At 41.5% G+C, this 22,901-nt stretch overlaps 1 protein-coding gene across 1 annotated transcript in view; it reads left to right on the top strand.

The window, feature by feature from the left end:
* The window catches only part of DAPK2 (death-associated protein kinase 2), a 39,254-nt gene extending 23,728 nt beyond the window's left edge, over positions 1-15,526 (top strand). The window contains exons 3-9 of the mRNA XM_010294713.1: positions 3,413-3,551; positions 6,692-6,821; positions 7,978-8,026; positions 8,696-8,722; positions 12,414-12,566; positions 13,955-14,000; positions 14,891-15,526. Of these exons, the coding sequence (XP_010293015.1) occupies positions 3,413-3,551; positions 6,692-6,821; positions 7,978-8,026; positions 8,696-8,722; positions 12,414-12,566; positions 13,955-14,000; positions 14,891-15,526 (1,180 nt within the window). The remainder of the gene's footprint in view (positions 1-3,412; positions 3,552-6,691; positions 6,822-7,977; positions 8,027-8,695; positions 8,723-12,413; positions 12,567-13,954; positions 14,001-14,890) is intronic.
* Positions 15,527-22,901: the final 7,375 nt, after the last annotated feature.

The raw sequence follows: 22,901 nt of genomic DNA on the forward strand, positions 1-22,901 counted from the left end.
TCTTTTACAGGTGGTGCTGCTTTAGCAAACACACCGCCTTGGATGTTCAAATGTAACTTGTAGTGCAGTTATGAGTGTCTTGCTGCAAAGGAGTTACTGCTGAGCTGCTTTCTTCTGGGATTCCATAATGGCTGGCTTTTGGGATTGCTAAATCTCTTCTGCCTGATGGTTTCTCTAAGCTCAGGTGCATAACTTGGATAACTTTTACAGGTGGTGCTGCTTTAGCAAACACACCGCCTTGGATGTTCAAATGTAACTTGTAGTGCAGTTATGAGTGTCTTGCTGCAAAGGAGTTACTGCTGAGCTGCTTTCTTCTGGGATTCCATAATGGCTGGCTTTTGGGATTGCTAAATCTCTTCTGCCTGATGGTTTCTCTAAGCTCAGGTGCATAACTTGGATAAGAATGATTCTGCACTAAACTGCTTACCACTGTCTTTGTACAGCTTACTGAAACCTGTTTTTAAAGCCCGAGTCTTTGTTAATGAGAAATCATCACATCTCTTCTACTGCATTTTCCTTTAGATTACTCTTTTAAGATCTCTGCCGTTTAGGCTAATGTCTTAGGCTATACCACAAGGGACTGGAATTAATGTAGTGTTTGTAATGCGTGCCAATCTCTGACCTTCAGGAAATGAAATGCTTGTGTAGTTTTGTAAGAGGGAGTCTTTTGCTGATTAAGTAACAGACAGACTTCAGACTCCCTGAATCTTTCTCTGGTTTGCTTTTTTATTTTTATGTTGTATTCTGTACCTTGGAAGTTCCCCCTGCCTAGCCTGATTCAAGGTTAGTGTGAACTAGAGAGAAGAGGGAAACTACAGCAAAGAGTTAGCAAGGTAAATCTCCTGTGCTCCTCGTTCTTGCGGGCTGTACAGTTTCTTCAGTGATGCCTTAGGTGTAGCTGGTTGTCCAGGATGTTGCTGAGGTTGTTGCCGTTGGGGCAAAATCCCTGGTGTGCCCTGAGCAGCTAACCCAACTGTTTTAAGTGGCCACTTTGGGGGTAGCAAGAGGGAAAGGGAATGAAGTGCCTCCAGTCTGGGCAGCTAAACAATTTTCTGACATTCCCAGGTGTAGCAAAGGAGATTCCTCAAAAGAAAGTTGCCAGCCTCCAGGCAGGAAGGGATCCTCTAACATCCTTAGTACAGCCCTTTGTGCCGGGGGAAGGTGAGGGGAACGGCTTTTGCAAAGTGGCTCAGCTTGTGTGCTCTCCCTGAGTGGTATCTTCTTTTGCTGGTGTTGGAGAACCAGAGGCTGGGCTACATGGGCTGTTGCTCTGGCCCGGGAGAGTGCTTTTTTATTCTTCGTCCTGATTAAAGAGTCCACCTTAAGGAACATTCACCAAGGAGATTTTACAGCGTAAAAGAGGAAGAGAGAGTAGTGTGCCTACATGGTTAAATTCCAGAAAAGGACAAGAAAAGTATCCTGGTACAGCTGGCTTCCTGATGATGGGGCCATACAGCTTGCCAGAGGTGATTGCTTAAGTGCAGTTTGAATAGAAGTCATTAAGGAAATGGGACCTGCCTGCTCTCTGTACACAGATTTCACCACGAGACTACCAGGCTTTACTTTCAGATTTCTTTACTGGCTTGTCACAGTCAGCTGTAACAATTTTTAAATTAATGAAGCAAGGCCCCAAAACCTACTACAATAAGGAAAGGAGACAGTATTCCCTGGCTCCTGAAATGCACGGGGTAAACCAAAACCTGTCCAGCAAGGCTGATGGTAGTGCTGAGACCCTTGGTATGTGTCACCTAAAAAGAAAATCAGAGACCAAATAAGAGTCTCACAGGCTGAGTAACTGAGATTAATAGGAAGGAGAAGGCGGCAACCACATACAGCAGTTGCAACATATTCCTGGGTCATGTAAGTTTATTTTTGTTTGCCAGCCATTTAGTTGTAATAATTAAAGCATCAAGTGACGTCTGCCCAGGTGAAGTGAGGTGACTTCTGCCCAAGTGAAGTGTCATGTTGTTTAGAAAGTTTCTGACTATGTGGGAGCTGCGAAAAAATACCCCGTAATCAATGCATAAGTCAGTAGGCCCTGTGTAAATCTCTGCCTGTGCAACAGCAGGGTATGCTGTAACCCACAGCAACAGCAGGAGCTAAGAAATAAGCCCAATTTCTTTTTGGCTTTTGACATGGTGTTCTTGTTTGCAGTTGACTTCTCTGTGCGGTTTTTGTGGCTGTTCACAATAGTTTGCTCTGAAAGAGGCAGAGTCGAGAATCACCATCTTGTCCCCACCAGTGTTGTGTAGGAGCCTGGGGTCAGAGGAATGATTGCACAAAAGACCTGTGCAGTGCACAGTGTCATCTCACTTGTCTGTGAGTCACAGCACTTGGTTAACTCAAAACATTTGAACCTGCCAGTTTTTACAGGTATTTCATCAGACAACAGGGTCAAAAGCTTGTTTTCCAAAATGGCTGTTGGCTCTCTCAAGTCTTGTGCTTGCACTCTGAGTGGTGAGCACAGATGGGTGGCATGCCTGAGCCCAAGAGCAACAACTGCTTTGTGGGGGCCTCCAACAGTAAATTTGAATGAGAATAAATCAATAATATCAATGACAGTGTGAACTGGGAACAATAAATGTAGGTGCAATTATGAATAACAACTGCAAACAATGCCCAATTCAATATCTAGACCATCCTGTTTCATAACATATAGAAAAATAGTGCTGGACCTCTGAAAACAAGGCACAAAAAAGGAAATGGAAATCCTGTGTACTAAATATGCATGGAATGTATTTAAATTTTTATGTGAAAACTTATAGTAACTAATAGCACTTTCTTGATTTGGGAAAACAGTTTTAGGTACCTTCCAAGCTGCTACAGTCTGCTTTCGTCTTAAAAACTCAGCACAAAATAAATGCTTTCTTGTCAGTTATGTCAGGCAAGAATCTGTATTAGAACCATGTAATGGCTATTCTGGAGAGAAGAGAGATTCTCTTGGCAGATCTTACTGCCTCATGCTTCTGATGGCAACCAGTAAGAGAAATAATTCTTTAACAGTTGTTGACTATTACAAGTTGTTCTAACTCCTCTGTCTCATCCAAAATGAAAATGTTGAAAAACAGCAGTTGAAGTGGTTAACATCGAAGTCCACCTATTGAAATACGTACATGTCTGTAGATTCATCAGACAATATACCTTTTTTGGTCCTTTATAATCCTTGATGAATCAAACCTTGCAGCATCAATGAATTAGGGAAAGCTAGCCCTTAATTTACAGGGGAGAGAGCTGAAGCCAAAAGGAAGTTTTGGCACACACGGGACCAGAACAGAAAACTCTAGATTGTCTGCAAGAGTGGCCTTTTTCTAACTGTATGGAGGATTTTTGCTACTTTAGTTTTCTGTGCTTATATTTATTTTATGTTTTACAATGACGTTGATAACAGGACATTTTGTGGTGTGTTTTGCAGAGTTTCTGGGGGAGAGCTTTTTGACTTCCTGGCACAGAAAGAGTCTTTGAGTGAAGAGGAAGCAACCAGATTCATCAAGCAGATTTTGGATGGTGTGAATTACCTTCACTCTAAGAAAATTGCTCACTTTGATTTAAAGGTAAAGATGCTGATTTAGACCTGCTGTTATTGTTGGTTCTTAATGATGAACTGTACCTTCTACAATTTGTTAGATATCTGTATTTGATAACATGCCTAAAATAATAGGTAAGACCATTTTAAATGCACTTCACAGCTGAGTGCTCCAAGGAAGCCAATCTCCTTTAACAGGCCTGTGGTAACTTTTGGATGGGCTTGGATACTTACTGACTGAGAAGGCAAAATCCTTCAGCTGTTTGCATTTATGGTATCATCCAAAGCATGCTGTTTTAAAAAAAAAATAATAAAAAATTAGAATGAGGTACAGAAGAAGTGCATTTTGGGGAAGAGGAGGGCCAGGTCCAGATACAAACAACTATTGCTGCTTCCATTCCCCACTGTGTTTAGAATTGTGTGTGTGTGTGTGTGTGTCATCTAGTGCAGTTTGGTTAACAAAAAGACTTCTTGCTTGCTTAGGGCCTTGAAAACACATCAGACAGAGCTCTCTTCCTACCATATCAGGTGCCATTTATAGCTTTGGTCCTTGTCTTTGATATCAGTACAACTGGCCTAGACAATACAGAAGAGACTGTGTCTCTCTCCTGATTGTGGCCTACCTAGGTGAACATGCTTCTCTGAAGCTAGGAATCTTTTGTCCTTGGGAATGAAACTCCTGAGACTAGAAGAAAATGCTTTCTCAATAACAGACTCACAGCTACAGAACAGGCTGCCTCAAACATTGCTGCTTCCAGAAGTACATTCAAAATGCACTTACTCCCTAGGACAAAGTAGAATAAAACAGAGGAGGGAACTGTTCTAAAATGAAGGAAAAAGGAAGAAACTCTACTGCTAGATTACATATTCCTTGTCCTAACTTTAAATATAGGTTAGTTTATTACTAATTACTAATTATGGGTGCGCTATAGATATATCCAGAGAATCCGGGGGGAGTCTATATGCTGATTCCTTGTGCCAAATGTGTGCCTAATGCTGTCTCTGTCTTAAATTGCTTGGTCTTGAGTCAGTGTTAGTGGCATATATGTAGTTGTTGCAAATCACACCTAATCTAATAAACTGGTTGGCAAATCTTCATGGGGTACCTGTGAAAAAGCGTAGGAGATGTGTGAACAGATAAAGGATGTGCACTTGATTTTGAAATTACTACATGAATCCAGAAGTCAAAGACTGAAAGTTTTCACTGTGCATTAGAAAACAGTGTGATATCCAGTGGCATAAAATTATTTGTGAGAATATAGGCGCAATTTTTCCTATACTGATCTCTAGCTGCTAATTTTGATACTTAATACCAGTAAGGTTAGGTGGTCAATGAAGATGTTATAAGAAATGCAAGACAGAAATCAGAAAGAGTAAGTAAAGAATGCTAAAGAGTGCTAAAGAAAGCACTGGTAGTGAGTATCAAATGACCTAAAACATATTCACAGAGTAACTCCCCTGGGTTTTATAGGACTGGGTTTGGAGTTTTGCTAGTGTTAGTATTTTTAAGCAGTGATCTGATTAGATAGGGTATGATTCATAATTGTCTCGTCACTTGACAAGGCTGCATCGACTGCAGTGGAGCTACAGTGACTTACACCTCCTAAGGAATAAAACCGTCCAAGAGGTAGTGACTGTGACTTTTTGCCATTTCAGTCTGTTCCGTCTGCTCTAAACAAGCTCACGTCACGTATCTGGGGTGGACGCATATGTGTCCATGGAAGGTCCATGGAAGAAAAACAGACTTGTTAGCCTGAGGCTAAAACGTTCTTGGTCCAATGACTATGACAATAAATTATTCATATGCTCTCTTTCCCAGTGCAGCTCTGTGTTAGCAGGAGCTGCCTCCACATTAGGACCTGCTGCTTGTGAAAAGGCCAGGCAGCTGCCAGCAGGGAATCAAACTGTCTCACTGTTGCTCTTGAGCTTATGATTAAGTTATGACAAAATAATGCATTAAAACATTTCATGGGAGATAAATTGAAGCCATAATTTACTCTGGAACCTGTGAAATAGGGCCATGGTAGGGAATAACTATGCCTGAGAAATTTAGTTGACGAAGTAAGTTTATGAACTATATATGAACTTTATATCTGGTAAACAAAGTCAAAGCCTGTGGTTGAAAAGGTTAGCTTTAATTTCACAGTGCTAGCTTCGGCTTTTCCTTACAATGCTGTGAGAAATGCTACGTGTTCATTTAATAGCTTGCTATCATATATCAGCTAGGACCTCTGATCCCAATTCTTTCCATTTTCGGGACTGTTCAGGTGTAAATCCTAGATCTTTCCTGGCCTTGTCGCTGCAGCTGTAAATTTAGTCTCATAGAGAAGTGCATTTTCCTTCCCTAAGTAGGTTCAGATGTGACTAGAATCCCTCAAGAAGCATTTAATGAGACATCTTCTAGTGGGTTACAATACAGTCTAGGGACAGATGTAGTGAGGTTTCCCATAGCAAATTCCAAGAACAGATCTGTAAAATTGCTGTCAGTCGAAATGTTCAGTGGCGCAGGTTCCCCTCAGAGTCAAGCAACGGCACTCTGGCTCTGCACCAGGTATCCGCACTGCTTCAGCTGCCTGCTCGCCGCTGCTACGGGCACACCGGCCGTTGTAACCGAAGCAAGTCCATGGCGTCAGGGTGTGACGTCTTCCCAGGAGGCCCTGCAGGCCAGGGATATATTTTCTGTTTTAAGAGGGGACAAGATAAACTGAGCTTCCACTTTGTGTTACATCGCAATGCCGCTGGGCTGATAATCTAGTGGCATATCTTGTCAGATTAGGGAACTACATACAGTTGCGTGAAAAACTTCCGCCTTATTGTGAAAACAAGGGTATCTTGTTTTCACCCTGGCAATAGCCATCATTAAGGAAATAAGCTTAGGACTGCTAACAGGAAGATAGAGAAAGGCAGATTTTTGCATGAGATCAAAATTAAAGGAATTAAAGTATTACTTTTACTAGATTTGCTTTGCTTTTATGAAGTTCTGGTCCATTCAATGATGTCAAATCTCCCTTTCTCAAAAGAATGAATTGTAAATGGTTAGGCACAGGTATGTGTTTCTTGTTCTACAGTGTTGCATAGGTGAAGGGGAAAAAAAGCACTTGAGAACACTGTTACTTTCCCAAGATACTAATAATACAATAGCAAAGATCTCTCTCTTGTTATTTTTAGCCTGAAAACATTATGCTTCTGGACAAGAATATCCCTATTCCACACATCAAACTCATTGACTTCGGCCTGGCTCACAAAATCGAAGATGGAGTTGAATTTAAAAACATTTTTGGAACTCCAGAATTTGTAGGTGAGTGACTGACCTGTCACTTTGTCTTGTATTGCAAGTTCCATGAGGAAGTTGAGACATGTTTTCGAAGTTAAGAAGTGAGGGGTAGAGGTAGTTTCTATCTCACTTGTATCAAGGTGACCAAAATATATAGGGGTTTACTTTATTTTTCTGGAATAGCTGAAAGGTGCTTTCTATAAACCAGATGTGCTGCTCCTGTGAGAGTAGCTTGCTGCCAAATAAATATTGAGAGACCTAAATTCAGGCTTGAGATTGTGAAACCCTGCAAATACAAATTATAATTTTTTACTTATTGCTGGGGCAAGTAAGTCTTCTGCGTTGTTGTACACGGGTACACAATTACATGGGTATCTCTATCATTGCTCTCTAGGTAAAACTGCCTCTCACTGTATACCTGTTGAGTACAAAACCCTCACCTGCCCTTGCATTTTTCCACCTGATTCTGTTTTTGTTACTCACTGATCATAATTCCAATCTATCTTGCTTGGATTTTAGGTTAATCCTACTCCTTTCTACTAGTTTCAGTTAGAGGTTTTGCGGTGGGTTTTTGGGCATTGGGGGGCGGGAGGAGAATTGTAATTCATACTCTGGTTAAACACAACTGTTACAGATGCCTCTTTTCATCTCATTGGCTCCCTTGGTCTTTTCTTTTGCATGCAGTTTTATATGGGGATGTTTTCCAGTGAGGAAATGTTTCATACAAAGATAATAGGGTTTGACATGGATAGCAGTGTAGTCTGGCATGTAATTTTAATCGCTTGCCCAAGGGCTGTTTCTGACTGACCGTTAGAAACTAGCTTTAATGGCACCAGTTAACAACAGAACAAAACATAACATAACAGGTAACAGTATCCTTGGGAGGTGAAATAATTTGTTACTTGTTATAATTTGCACTGCACTTAGTATATAATATCTGCTTCACCCTTATTCTTGAGTTGTGTTATGCTCCCAGTTACTCTACATAATCTCTTCTGGACAACTGTGAACCTGAATTCCTATCAGGGCTATAAAACTATAAACAGTGCATCCTATAACTACCTTTCCTTTTCCCACCCCCTGCTTTCTCCTTCTTGGTAATTCTAGACCTGCTACTCAATTCAGCCTGGTAAAGATTTGTTACCTCAGTTGCTGATGTTTGATTAAATTTTTCTTACAGCTCCAGAAATAGTAAACTATGAACCGCTTGGACTAGCTGCAGATATGTGGTAAGTTTTTAACGCTTTTTTCCCAGGTTGCTCTACTATTAATTTGCTCTGAATAGAATCCACTCTACTGCAACAAATTAAAAACAAAACAAAAAACTCAATGTGCAGTTAATAACTCTTTGTTCTGTCTTTCCATTTGTTATACATTCTTTTTAATTAAAAGATAAGCATTTAATTTCTGCAAAATTACAATGAAAAACTTTAATGGTGGCAATTATAGAGTTAACAGTTTGCCGCTGTCCACTGCAGAGGAACACTCCTAAAAGAAAACATGTTCCTGCAGCACTTGTGACAGCTTTATTTATAAGAGCACTGCATGCAGAGGAGACCTGCGTACTAATCTGATCTGCTGAGAAGGCAGGCAAAAGAGGTCACCCCAAATAAAACATCCTTGCTTCTATTTCTTTGTATTTCTGATGTGTACTGTAGTAAATACCTGCCAGAGTAGAAATACAAAAAGAGACTTCAAGTATCCGCATTAGTTGAAGTTATATGTAAAATTCTCGCTTTCCCTGAAACACCGTTCTCTAGATAACTGCTGTTATCTCTCTTAAAGGTACGGTGTCACTCCTGCCTGTACAGCAACTACATCGACTTTTTCATATTGTGTACATTAAGAACAGTACAGGTCATGTAGAATCCCTGCAATTAATCTCCTTTGTTTTTTAGGAGCATAGGAGTCATCACCTACATACTGTGAGTACAATAGAGTGGCTGCTGTAGAAGTGTTCCTACAGTTCTATTGCATCAGTACGAAGCAGCTCTTCCCTGTAGTCATTTAAGAAAGGAGCTGCACGCATGGGGTGGGCAGTGGTCTGTCGAATGGGCAAATGTTATCCTGCAGCCTTTTCAACTTTGAAATAAGGGGTAAAAGAAGTGGGGCATTCTGAGCAGGCAACGAACAAAAGTCTCTAACATCACTGGGCTTTTCTGCTTCTTATGGGACCTCGTCAGCTCTAAATGGTAGAGGATGGAAAAGCTCAAGCGTATTGGTTGCTCATAGAATGACTATGAGCTACCAGTGTGTGGACAGAATAGAAACAGAAAGTGTAATAGTACCGTTTACAAAGTGAGTTATTTCAGGTGAAAACAGGGAAGTTTTAATTTGCTTGTAAAGGCAGCAGTCTAGATTACTATGCATGAATATGGTCACCCATATTCAAAAAGGTGAATTCAAGCGGGCCATCTTACAGGGAAAAAAAGGGCTTGTTAAAGCTAGTAAAGCAAAGGCTGGTTGGGAATATTGCAGTCAGTAAGCACAAGGGGAAAAAAAGATACTTTATAAGAAGAAAAGTGTGTCAACTGGTGATGAATAAATAAAAGTAGAAGATGACGACAAGCTCAGACTCTCAAAGAAATGAGTTTCATTGGGCATCCTGGGGACAAGCAGTTGAGAGAGTTTTAAGATGGAGCTTGAATATTTGTGAAACTGCTTGTGTGACAATGGATGCATGCGAAGGAGCTACAGCACTCGTTGCTTCCAGAATTGTTTCCTCTGGTTTGATATGAGAATTACAGAAGTGGTCAGGGATCCTTGGACCTAACTGCTTCCATTGGAATCAAGCTCCTGTGACTGCTGGGGAGCTGTGCATGGTGGATGCTGCATGGTCGGAAACGTCTCGCCCCAACGTTCCTACCCCGGGCTTCTGCTGCTCCTTAAGACACGCAGAGCACTGACCTGCTGCCAGGCTTAAAGCAGGTGCACTCGGGTAGTAGAGGGATTTGCACTACACAGCTCAGGGCTCAGTGCGAGTACGGAGGCTTGAAGGGGAGGGGTTTTCTTTTCAGTGTGGAAAATAAATGTAGTAGAATTAAATCCACCCTTGGGCTGTACCCAAGGCTTAGATCCCAAAAGCTGTAAAAGAGCTATGGTCTGAGAAATCAGATCCGGTGCAACACTTTCCCTTCCGTCCTGTGGTGCAGAAAAAGGTAGGGATACTGGCTGAGCCCAAGCTCAGGTAGAGGGGTTTAAAACATTGTCCAGACCCTTGCTTTTTATCAGCACTCTGGTCTTCAGTGACACGTGTACTTGACAGGATATTAAACTTTGTAGATTGCTGTTTATGTGTGTTCATAAATGCTGAGAGGAAAACCTAGGAGTTGAAGATAAGCAGGTGGGAATACTCGCCGTGCGATTACAATGCTGCGTGGAAGGCCAGGTGCTCTGCGTTGGGAGTTCTGTCCTGGGGACAGAGTACGGAAGCGGGTTTCGGTCGGGTATCCAGTGTAGGAGATCCTGTTTTACCCGGTTGGCTAGTCATGATTGCCGTAGTAATTAAGGTTGAAAATTGTCTCACTACAGGAAAAAAAAATCATGCTTTTTATGATGGGAGGGGTCAGCTTGCATGATAGGCTGGGCACTAGAAATTTGTATGCCTTTAACTAGTATTGCCTGTTAATTTTAAAGCCTTTTGTTCTGAAGAATTCTGAATAAATGGGGTGTGTTTAATGATACTTTAGCAAACATGGCAGCAATCAAATGGATGCGATCATGAGGTGTACAAATCCAAATGCCTACAAGTCCTTAATTCAGTAACCAGTGGAGTGATTCACTGGGTTGTAAGGGCAAAGCCTTTATTACTGAGGTCTGCTGTTAGATGTTTACAGGCACTGAGTCAGGATATGACAAAAGTAATTTGCATTAGGTATTAGGATTTGAGAAGCCTCCCATTTCACAGACCTTAAAAATTGAGTCCCAAAGAGTAAAAAACCCCAAAACATTCAGAGGAGACTACAGCGCTGTTGGCTTTGGCTTCCAGCAAAGGGCCAGAAGGTGGAATTACAACTGCTTCATGGCACAGTTTTGGGAAAGGGAAAAGAAACAAAGGCTCTAGGGCAGGTTTCCAAGCTTTAGTTTTGGAATGACGCCCATTGTCTGTAGCAAGGTGTCTGCTTGTAGTCTTCTCAGTGGCTAACAGAAATGCAACAGAAGCTTAAGAGGGAGTGTATAAAACCTCTTAAGAAGTGAGATGGACTGTGGCTTATGGGGTAAAACTCACTGTATCAAAGACAACTGGAGGACCTCGCTCATGCTGCCTTGCTGTGTCAGCTGCTTTGGTGTCATTGTATGATTGTAGAGGGAGAGGAAACAGTTTAGGTGCTCAAATATTTATTCTGTGGATAAAACCACATTCGGTAGCTGGGGACTGGGCTGAATGGCCTGGGTGGTCCTGTCTAACTTTCTGCTTACCCACAAATTCCCAATCAGCATGGTAGTAGCAAAACAGACAGGGTAAAAGGTCTTTTGAGCAGGATCATCTAAGCAAGCAGTTTAGTGTTCAAAACCTCACTTTAGATCCCAGGAGTTTGCTGCAGTCCTGTTTTGAGCCTGCTGCATCTTGAAACTACGTGCTATCAAAGCTATACAAAATAGGTAAGCGTAATAATAGCTCAGAAGATTTTAAAAAAGGGATGAGACCAATTTCCTTGCTATAAATTACACTTCCCCTACACCAGGCTTTTGGAAGTCAGCATCCCTGTGCATTGGGGGAGGGAAGAGAGGGGAGGGAAAGCAGGGCAGGGCAGGAGGAGTCTGCAGTGAATCTGTTCTGGCACTTGAGTTTTATGGAGCAGAGGTAAATAATCATCAAAGATGAAGGCTGTCAGTCACAGCTGAGAGATAGGCAAAGCAGGAGGAAAGCTTTTTCTGTCTAAGTAAAGATTGCTGAATGGCACTTTGTTATGATGATGTCTCCGTTATATCCTTGCAGTTGGAGCAGAGTGCCAACAGAACGAAATTTTGCATTGTTCAGAAACAGTTGGATTTTATTGCAGCCAAAGTCTTCTTGTCTGTGGATTCCTTTTAATGAGCAGCATGGCCCTACTTCTCTGGCAGAGCTGGTGCCTAGGCAAGGCCACCCACCTGACTTCCGATCACACATTGTATTTTGGTTCCAGCTGAGAAAGGTCTCTGGGCTGAACCCACTGTGTGTGGAATTTGTCAGTAGCTTAGCAGACAGAAAAGCAGGAGAGGCAGGGCTTTTCCCACCCGAAGAAAATCTATAGAAACACTACTTTATCTGCTTGAAGCTGGTAGAAGCTTCTGCCTGGTAGTGTTTGTGGGTTCACAGGGATAGAGACTCTTCTCAGCCAAAGCTTTTTCTAGTTTGATTAGCAAGGACTTCAATGAGACACTTAGGAGAGGAGAATCTGTGCATTTCTGTCTGTGTGCACACATTAGTCCTGCACTAGAGACTTTCAAGATGAGTCTGACTGATAACCACAGATGTAGTGAGCCAAAGTTGGACCTGTTCTTTCCCATGGGGCATGGCTGCTACAACACGAGATACAGAAATGTCCCGAGAGTACATTACACAGTCTTTGTAATTTCATTAGGTGACCTCTGCTGTTGGTTTTTCCAACTGATTCTTCTTTCTGGTTTATTTAGGCTTAGTGGTGCATCGCCTTTTCTTGGAGAAAGTAAACAAGAAACACTTGCCAACATCACAGCTGTGAATTATGAATTTGATGAAGAATTTTTCAGCAATACCAGTGACCTGGCAAAAGATTTTATTCAGAAACTCCTGGTGAAAGATACACGGTAAGTAAAAATTCAGGAGGACCCTGAATCTCTCAGATATCTCTAAGATAAACTGGTGATACATAGCCTGACGAGTAATCCGCAAAGCTTTCCTTGCAGTATGTATTGCCATTCAAGAGCAAGACAGGAAGATGCTGCTGTGCCCCTAGCTAATCACTGCACTCAGAAACCCTAAGAAAAGCAACCAAATCTCAGTTAAATTTCACTTTCAGGACCAAATTCTTACCTGAGTCAAGCTGGTACAATAGGGTATAGGTAAAGGGCTGAAAATGGTGTGCAATATCTCTAGTTCAGGGTAATTGCCACTCCCAATATTTCAGTCTATTATGAACTACTTGCAAGGAGGTGACATGATCCCAGAATATGCTCCGAATAGTGCAAGGGCAGAAAAATCTTCAAATGTTCTCATCGTGGAATTGTTCCTTAAGTCTCTCTGCATCTGTTGCAATCACCTAGAATTTGCGTGACAGCTATGCAGATCTTTATTCCCAGTTTATAGGAACCACAGACCTTTTTTTAGTTTTTCTTTTAATAAAGCACACGCAGAAGTAGCATCTCCTTCCCTGTAACACTATTTGTCCTGGAGGGAAGTCAGGCCATTGCAGTTCTTCCTAATGGCTTCATTAGGGGAAAAAATAGGTATTGGAGAGAAAGAGGCAAGCTATTTGGTCAAGGTTTCTGCAAATCCTCAGGCCTTAAAATAGGGTAAAGTAGGTGGGGTTTGATGAGAGGTTGCAGGGGTCTAGTAACCTCCTTTTAAGAAAGGACAAATCAGTGATACTGATAGTTGTCACACATACACAGGCAGTCCCTGTGCAGTGCTGTGTTTTCTACCTTTGATTCTCAGTGCTCTTAATGTGCTGTTCACCAAACTGCCACAATGCAGAAGGAGGTTAGGGTTGATCAGGTTTGATTAGGTTTGAAGTATTCCTCTCAGAAATGTTGCTTGCAGGAAATGGCAGCTCCTGCAGTGATGTAATATTGTGTTCCAAAGGACAGTTTTGATGTAATTAGTGTTGTATACACAGTCGTATTAAAGGTGTATAGAAAGAATTTATCTTCTAAGCATGTAGGATGAACAAAACAAAGTAATATTTTATCACTTTTTATGGAAGCGTACACAAAAATACAGGTAGATTTTGACCAAGTAAGAACTAAAATTATGTGGAGTGAGGGCAGCTCCTTACTGAAACTCAGACCCAGTTACTAAACTGCGCACAAGCAGTATGCCTCATGGAGAAATATAACCCTGAAATTTAAGAGCTAGTCCTGGCATTATCTTGATAAATGCTTCATACAAAGCCTGGGAGAAGTGTGGGTCAATGGACTTGCGTACCAAGTATTTCTCATTCCAGGTTGTGAGTTTTTTGTGTGGTGTTGTTTTTTAGGAAACGGCTTACAATTCAGGAAGCTCTGTCTCATCCATGGATAACGGTAAGACTGAATAAAGAGACAGGTCTTGTTTTTTACCATGAGCAAAGCAGAGATGATAATTCTCACTCATATTGGTGTGTTAAATGGAAAACTGCCCCCGAAGTACTTAGCGACCCTAGGTGTCTCAAAGAGAGGTACTGGGAAGAAATTACTTGGGTCTGACTAAGTCCTTGGATTTCTGCAAATGACTGCTTTTATTATTCAAAAAGAGGGTGACAAAGCTTTGATGTTTGTTTACACTACAATATCCTACATTAGACTGAGCTTTGCATTTTTCCATCCTTCTCTGTTTGCATGGACGTATACTACGTGTTGGCTTTAGTGCTTTCTGACTTGACAGTTGACTACAGCCAATGTGGAAAACACAATTTCTCTTAAGATGTAAATGCTGTACCAAGCGTGCTGATTTGCTTACGTTTGTGTATGTTTTCTCATCATAAACATTGCTTGCTTTTGTGGTTAAGTCTCTTATTTAAAATACATATAGCTAATCTCAGCATGACTAATGAGGATGTTTGAAATTCAGGTTTTGCTTGGCATTGCACAAAACATTAACTGGAGTGTTTTCAGGATTGTTGTTTTTCCACTCACAAATATTGATAGCTTTGAGACTGTTAACTGCTAAAAATTGACATGAAAATATATTGCAGCCGTGTTATTTACACTTGCCACATTGGAATGAATGCACATCGCTCGTCACACTGGTTTTTGGGTTTGTGTGTTTGTTTTTTTTTTCTTTTAATCAAATGCATGAAGCAAAATCTGTGAGAGCAAAGAATCTCCCAGCATTGTGGAAGTTCAGGCTGCATCCTTTGTATAGAGTTTTTGAATTACTGCACTGTCTTGTAAACGTTCAGTAATATTGGTTCCTCTGTCTGGCGACTCACCAGCTGAAAGAAGAGACAAAAGTCCAAGAGAACAAGAAGGTTGAGAACACACAGCTGAAGACAAAACGCCTGAGAGAGTACACCATAAAGTGCCACTCGAGTATGCCTCCCAATAATACCTACATCAACTTTGAGCGCTTTGCCCGGGTAGTAGAAGACATTTCGCTTATGGAACGGGGTTTCGGCACTTTGGCTGCATCCCACGATTCCTTGCAGGAGGACATTGATGCTCTGGTTTCCATTTATAATGAGAAAGAAGCTTGGTATAAAGAAGAGAATGAAAGCGTGAGGCACAAGTTGTCTCAGCTGAAGTATGAATACCGTAAAACGGAATCCCTGAAGAGACATCTACAAGATGATATCAAGACTGTAGGCACTAGTCTTACAGGCATAACCGGGAAATACGCTGATCTGCAGAGTCAGTATGAATCTCTCAGTCAAGAACTTTCTGAGGAACTCAAGTGGATACAGGATTTAATGAGTAGTTTTCAACTGGAAAGTGAAGCAAGGGTGAACGGAAACTTTGACTCTGTTTTCAACAAAGATATTAATGAATCACTAATGGAGCTGTTAAACAGATCTCGCTGTGAAGAATTCCTTGCAGGGATGAATCTTGATGTAGCAGAATCAAATCAGTAACGTTGCAGATCAGACTAGGTGCAGGGTTTACTGCCTGTTTCAATGTACAGCAGTTTAAAAAGTTTTCAGTGCATAGATTCTACACAAAAACACCACTTAGAAGTTAAACAGAAATTCTGATGTATTGCACAAGATGCTGACCAAAGCCATAAACTGCCAGTGTCTTGTAGTGTTGAAGTTTTTTTCCCATGTTCAGTGTCTGAATTTACAGGAACTAGATTATCACAGTGGTATGGCCACATCTAACCCCTACAGCCTTTTGCATTGCCTATATCATACTTCATCATGTATTACAGTTCCTGAAGGTTAAGTAATTAACTTGGAATAAAGACTAGGTCAGTCCGTACTTAATAGAAGCTGGGTGCCTGGAAACTAGTAAAAATCTCATGATAGCATCTTTGGTTGTATGAAGGAAACAGTCTTGTAGACCTGCTGAATGCAGTTCTATAGACCGTGTGAGAGAAATATTTGCAAAGGTTAAATCCGTCCTGTAAAACAAAGTAAGTGGTGTAGTAATTACTATTATATACTAATATACAATTTAGCTAGTTCTGTGGAAATTCTCTGCAAAATGGCTGCTGCTGAACATTATTTTTTAGGACAGTTATGTAAGGTGAAATCTTTTACCATCAAAGGTGTCAGCTGTTGATTAATCCTTTAGTTTAAAATCCAGCGAAGTTTCCTGTCCTATACCAAAAAAATCCTATTCAAAGGACGCACTTGGGAACTTGTAATGAACTGATCAAATAAGTGTGTATGTAATTTTACACTGCAAATATTAATCTGTGAATGATAAGCGGTAACATCAACCCCTGGTTTGCTTTCTGCACTAAAGATGATGACAAAGCTACAACTAATTTAACCTATGGTGTGGGATTTGAGAGTAGTGTTCTAGTTGTGAAGATATTTTTTCCCCTTAAGTTTTAGAAAGAAAAGTTGTTCCAAACTTGAATCATGCCCTGCTGTCTTGTAATTCAAAGGAGTCATTTGATTATACTGTATTAATATGCACAGATGTACCCATCTTGTTTTTGGACACAATAAATAGCTATTTATGCAGGATGCAAGTGCTCCCTGACGGTGTAGTTAGCGACTGAAAAAGAGATGTCGAGTTCCTGTGTACTGAACATCGTTGCCAGCCTAGGTTCTGCAGCTAGTTTACAGCTGCAAGAATCGGAGAGATAGTAGCGAGGCGTTGCTCTCAAGTCCATCTAGAGTGGATCTTTATACATGCATCAGAGTAAGTCTGTCACTGCTCAGCCTCCCTCCTCCTCTTCCAGAGAAGTTAATGACCTAACTAAATTGAACTGTTGTTGCTCATAACATTGTTAAGAACAACGTTTCCTACTTAGAGATAAAAAGATAAAAGCATACTCGCATCCAGTTTGTACGGTGGACCCCTCACTGCCATGTGCTCATAAAAGACCTGCGGAGGCTGGAAAATGCCGAGTTCTCAAAACAGTTATTCAGTAGGGTCGTTGTTACTCCTGCCATTGTACTCAGTGGAGGATGAATACTGGATGTGCTGTCTGTGGCATCTTTCTTTGTACAAGGTGTAAAATTTTCAAAAGCTTCAAAGAGTGTAGATAGCTGGGAGATGTCCCTAGCAAGCTGGTGTTGATGGCTGAGGAGAACTGGGCTCCACTGTGAAAAACAATATTGAGAGTTTTACGTATGTCCATTTTTTATTCTCTCGGAACGCTTCAATCATCGCTTCTGCAGGTTCCTTTGAGCTGGAAGACCCACGAGATACTGTCCAGGGGAACTGGACCACAGTTTTTTTAATGAGGGAGAAAGTTTTAATCCTTAAAAAGTAACTTCAAGCTTAGTGAGAGTTAATATGTGCTGAAAAGACTCTCAAGAAAGGGAGTCTGCCTTCCCTTAGCCATGATCTCATGTTTTCTGTTCATGTAGATTTTCTTTATGAACAAATGCACTGGCACAGTGAGAAGGAACATGAAATGAGGCCACTCCGTAGTATTCTTGTGACTCAGTCCTTGAGGCTAGTGCTGTCTGAGCTGAAGGAGGTCACTGACGTGCTGCTTTTGAGAAGATATCCTGGTGATTGAGAAAATGGCAAGGTCACTGGTTTGCAGGCTACTTAGAAACGGAGAGGCAGTTAGTAACAGCCTGGCGTACTGTAAAGTGAGCTATTCTGATTCAGCGATGGTTCTGCTGCTGAAAGGGCACTTAGAAGTTTTTCATGATGATTGTACAGGTGACATTTTTTCTTCTTCAAATTGATTTCTGCTCAGTGTTGTGTTGCACCATGCTAGCTATTTTGAAGTGTGAGAAAATGATATTTAATGCTTAAATGTCCCAGTTCTGTTGTGTGCAAATGGTGTATACATCTACATGAGAAAGAGGCCCAGCTGATAGCTTGGCTTCTTGAATTACTGCTGACATATATGCACAAATGCTGAACCTATAGCATTTGATGAGCAAAGTACATTTGTGGTCTCATAAACATTATCAATTATTTTGCTGGGAAAAAAAAAAATGTTTAAAGCCTCACTGTTGTGTTTTCCATTCTCCTTTGGTACTCTTGCTTCTTCAGGTGTCTGGCTTGGTTGCATTCCAGTCCAGTTCAGTATAAATATTTCTGGGTTATCTACCTTCTACATATGCAAATCAGAACTGCTGGAATGATTGTCGCCCCATAAACTCCATAATCTTTGAAGGGTTGATTCCTGGCCTTTCTCTTTTCACTTGTGCCAGATCTGGTTTTGAACTTTTTTCCCCTTAATCTGTCAGAAAGAGTTTTCTGGTCTATGCAAATTTTGATGTGGTTTTGGAGTTGAAAGATGCTTCATTTTCAGAAGGACCGTGTCAGGGTTTGCGGAACATCTGTTCCTTAACACCAGATTGGCATCCAGAAATTTTAGGCAGATGTCTGGATTCTGATATTTTTTTTTTCTTCCTATTTTTCCATACTCTGGTATTGCAGTTCTTTCCTCATATATTTATTGCCAGGGTATCAATGTCTTGTTCTCTCATATTCTGGGTATGGTTAAATGAAAAAGCCTGAGTTTTTTCGAATAGCATGTATCCTTGTCACTAATACTAAATGACAGCTAACTTCTTCCCATTTTATTACGGTGATGTCAGTAAAACATACTGGAGTGAGTTTGATGGAATGCTGTGAAAATGATTAAGGGATTGGAGTGTCTGTCAAAGGGGGAGAGGCTGAGAGAGCTGGGATTGTTTAGTGTCAAAAAGAGAAGGCTTGGGAGGGGAGGATCTTCTCAATCTGTATATATATGGGGTGGAATGGAGTAAAGAAAACAGAGCCAGGCTCTCCTCAGTGGTATCCCACTTATCTCAGTGACTGGATAAGAGTTGCAATTTGTGCAACAGGCACAAATTGAAATAAAGGAATTCCTTTTAAACGTTAAAAAAAGCAGACAAACTTGTTTACTAAGGAAGCAGTCAAACACTGGGACCTGTTGCCCAGAGGGGTCGCGGAGTCTCCATCCTTTGAAACCCAAATGGGACGTGGTCCTGGGCAAGCTGCAGTAGCTGACCGTGCTCTGAGCAGGGGGTTGGACTAGATGATCTCCAGACGCCCCTTCCAAACTCAACTACTCTGTGATTCCTGGTGAGTCTAGTGTTGACCAAAGTTGGTCATGGATTTACTCTTCTTGGGCCACCTTCTAATTTTGCTTGGGATCTGTCAATCTTGGCCTAATTGCAGAAGATTGCTCACAGTGGCAGGTTACCTGAGCCTTCCTGAGATTTTCATAAGCAGACAGGGTTTTATCGACCAGCTTTGTGCGACACTGGAGAAGGGCTAGTCTCTGGTACCTTTTTAATATTTGGGTTGTAGAGTACAGCTAGCACTCTCTGAAGCTATTCCGTATTTCACATTCACATGAATTCACATGTTCTCCATCTTCAGATCTGAAATGACTGCCTCAAACTTACCTATGTACCTTTGAAGTCTCTATAGCACAGCACAACTTCTTTATTCTTTCCTTCTATGATGCTTAAATCAGCGTGGTAAAAGAAAAACCTGTAAAAGCACAATTGAGAAAAGATGTGCTAGAATAAAATGAAGAGCCACATGCTGGAAGTTAGGAAAGGGCCCTCATGTATCTTTCGTTTAAAAATATCTGTGTAAAGGGCAAAATGTGAAAACTTCTATCTGAAAATTTAGAAGGTAGCACAGGGCCTAACAGCGTGGCGGTGCTGGGTTTAGTCCTGTCATGAGTTCTAGCAAGCACGTACAAAACCCCTGAGCAGCAGGGTGCTGCGGTGCTGCTGGTGTGCTGACAACAGCTCCATCTCCTCTCTGTCAGGCCTCTGTGGAACCTTTTCATCGCTCTCCCAAGGCCTCTCAGAAAGAGAAAGATGAATAAAGGCCAGCTGATAGGAGCTCAATCCAGAGAAAATGGAGATGGTGCAGGTGTGCGCTGAGAAGCACCTTAGCAACTTTACGAAGAGAAAGCATTGCCTGAGCACCCTCTAGCATCCCCTTAGTTCTCTCTCTTTTGTTTGGCTGTCCTTCATCCTGTCCTTTGGCTAGAAAGGCTGTTCCCAGACTTCTTGTTTGGTTTTGTGGATCATTATGAAGCAGAAGGCAGAAGTGGAGGCCATGTCGTAAACCTTCTGTGCCAGGTCGAGTGGCTAGAAAGGGGCAACAGTGGAACTTCTCAGAAGAATTTTGTGCACAGAGCCAAGTGTGACCACTGACTGTACACTCGTTTTAGGATTCTGTTTGAGATCAAAGGGGTCCTGTCCAGGCACAGGGTGGACTAGATTTAATTATTTTTCTTCTGCTTTTACCTGTACGAATCCATAGCTTCCCAAGCCAGCATTCTTTTCAGCGAGCTCCAGAGCACATGGAGAATCTTCTGTATTTTATGCACCAAAGGGAGCCAAGCAATAAAATTGCTCTCTTATCTTCCAGCCAGTGGACAAGCGACAGGCTTTGGTTCGGCAAGCATCTGTTGTTAACATGGAAAACTTCAAAAGGCAATATGCTAGAAGGCGATGGAAGGTATGACAGCGAGCCTTTAATCCTCCTCATGTAAGGCTTCCCACGCCTGATGGGATCAGAGGGCAAGATAGAGCTTGAATGTAAAATTGTAATACGCAGTAGATAAATGAAATGTGTTTGGATATGTCTGCACTGCATATGTGTGGTCAAATTCTCATTCTTCCCTCTCTCCATAGCTTTCTTACCGTATTGTCTCATTGTGCAACCACTTATCTCGTTCGCTGGTGAAAAAGGTCCTAATACAAGATGAAAGTTTGGTAGGTACATTTCTCAAACGGGAAGGAGAGAAGGACCAATTTTACTGTGCAGTGATTTTTGCTGTCCTTATGTGGATGCACAGCCCAACAGGATGGAAATGGTTTTGAGTGGGAAACCAGACAGGACTGTGGCATCCCTTGTAGTATCTTTCGTGCTGTTGTAAGTTGTGTTACTGTGACAGAAATGTTGGGCAAGGAGAGCCGGTGACTGCATAAACCCTTTGGGTGCTAGCCACGTTTACTCTCTGAAGGAGCAGCATGCAGGCTGCAGATGGTGTTTGGACACCATAGCAGCGATGGTGCTGTCTGACTGAGAAACGAGCACCGCTCTTGTGCCCGGCTGTGTGATGGAGGGCGGGGGACCCCTGCAGTGCACGTCACCTTCTGGAATGACACTCTGTGAGATTTCTGTTAGCTCTCCTTTTCTCAATAGACGATAGGCAAATAACATTAGAACGTCATGGTTAGAAGCACGGCATCTCATTTACGCGACTGAAACATTGCGGCCTTTCTATTTCAGAGAAACTGTGAAAGTGACAGTGAGGATCCTTCACAAAGAAAAGCCACTCATCAGAGGAAAAGCAGCATGCCATGACGTGATGAGAATTCCGCGGGCAGGAGGCAGAGGAAACTTTTCATCCTTGCTGAAAAAAGCAGCCCTGACTGTAGACCCTGGCTTCTTGTCTGAGTCCTTGGTATGATGCTTCTCACTTCTCAAACTACACCAACAGCTGGATGATGTTATTAAATGCCTACTGAGCATTTTAGAAAATAGGGGATCCAGATTCCCAGGGAAATGCCACAGCACAAGGACCAATTGGAGTGCTTTTATGTTGAGTGTTTGACTGACACTTCAATCCATTTGTGGTATAAGCAACACTCAGGACATAGGGTTTCTACTGATATTCTTTTACTGCAGAATAATTCACATTCCGCACACTGATTAAGCCTGTGTGCATTATTATTTCAGTCAGGGAAATTGTTATTGAGTCTTAAGGAAATGTTTTAATACAATTTTTGTATGTGTTAACAGCATAAGTACTCGATGGCAGATAGCTGACCTTTTTTTTGTTAGCTGCGTGCAGTACTCCGTTGTTGCTGTTACTGAAGAGAAAAAATCATAGTGCCATTACATATAACCTTGGTTTCGTGAACCTAGCAGTAAACGCATCTGTACTGCAATACGAATTTCACTCTGGCCATCGTCTTTGGCTGAAGACTGACACAAGTGCCATTGTCAATTTGAGTACAACTGATTCTGGCCACTGAGAGGATCAAATAGGCCAGGACAATTTCTGGACGAAGAGGAGAAAGAAATTCTGTAGTGACTTCTACGCAGCCAAATACGATGTTTCTACAGAATAATGGCAGGATGCCTCACCAAGACAGCGCACTTAAAAGCCCAAGGAAGGTGAAGAAAGAGTCTTTATTAGACTTAGTTATTGCTTTAATTTATTGTCGGCAAATTGAAGATTCATTAACACCTATCTGCATAGGTGCTGTTTACATGTAACCCAAACTGCAGTCATCTGTGTTTTGTTCAGGGGGTTGTATCCAAAATTGAGGAAGTAAGCACTTTGATATTGATGTAACGTCTTTGTGCTAGGAAGTTGCATCGTTTTAACTTTATCAGTTTCTAAGCCAGTATTGTTCAATTGGTACCAAAAAATGTGCATAGTCTAGGGTATTTTTTCGTTGAATATATTAGTCGTTAGAAGTTCATATTTATTTTGCCATTTAATACATAAAAAATTGGAAAGCAAGCCTACTAGAAACAATTATAGATTGACAAGGAAACTGGTTTTGTTTGGCTTTATGGTTTTCACTTCTAGGCTGCGGTTTTACAGCTGAAGGTGTGAACTGGTGTTGAAAACTAGTATCAGGTTAATTTTGCCTGACTTCCAGTTTCTAAGAGAAATAAAAATACAGTACCTGTATTTGTAGCTTTGTATCCTTGCTTATGCAGAGACTAAAATGCGGTTGATGAGAAAGGATTTCTGTGAAAGTAAGGAAATGTATGAGAAGCATTGGAGGAGGGAGGCAGAAAGTAGGATTTGAGGGAAGAAACATAAAATGAAGGGCGGGGGGGAAGCAGCGGAGAGGAATGAGTGTGAGAGGG

Source organism: Phaethon lepturus, unplaced genomic scaffold (assembly GCF_000687285.1).
Source record: "Phaethon lepturus isolate BGI_N335 unplaced genomic scaffold, ASM68728v1 scaffold3849, whole genome shotgun sequence".
NCBI classification, from domain to species: Eukaryota; Metazoa; Chordata; class Aves; order Phaethontiformes; family Phaethontidae; genus Phaethon; species Phaethon lepturus.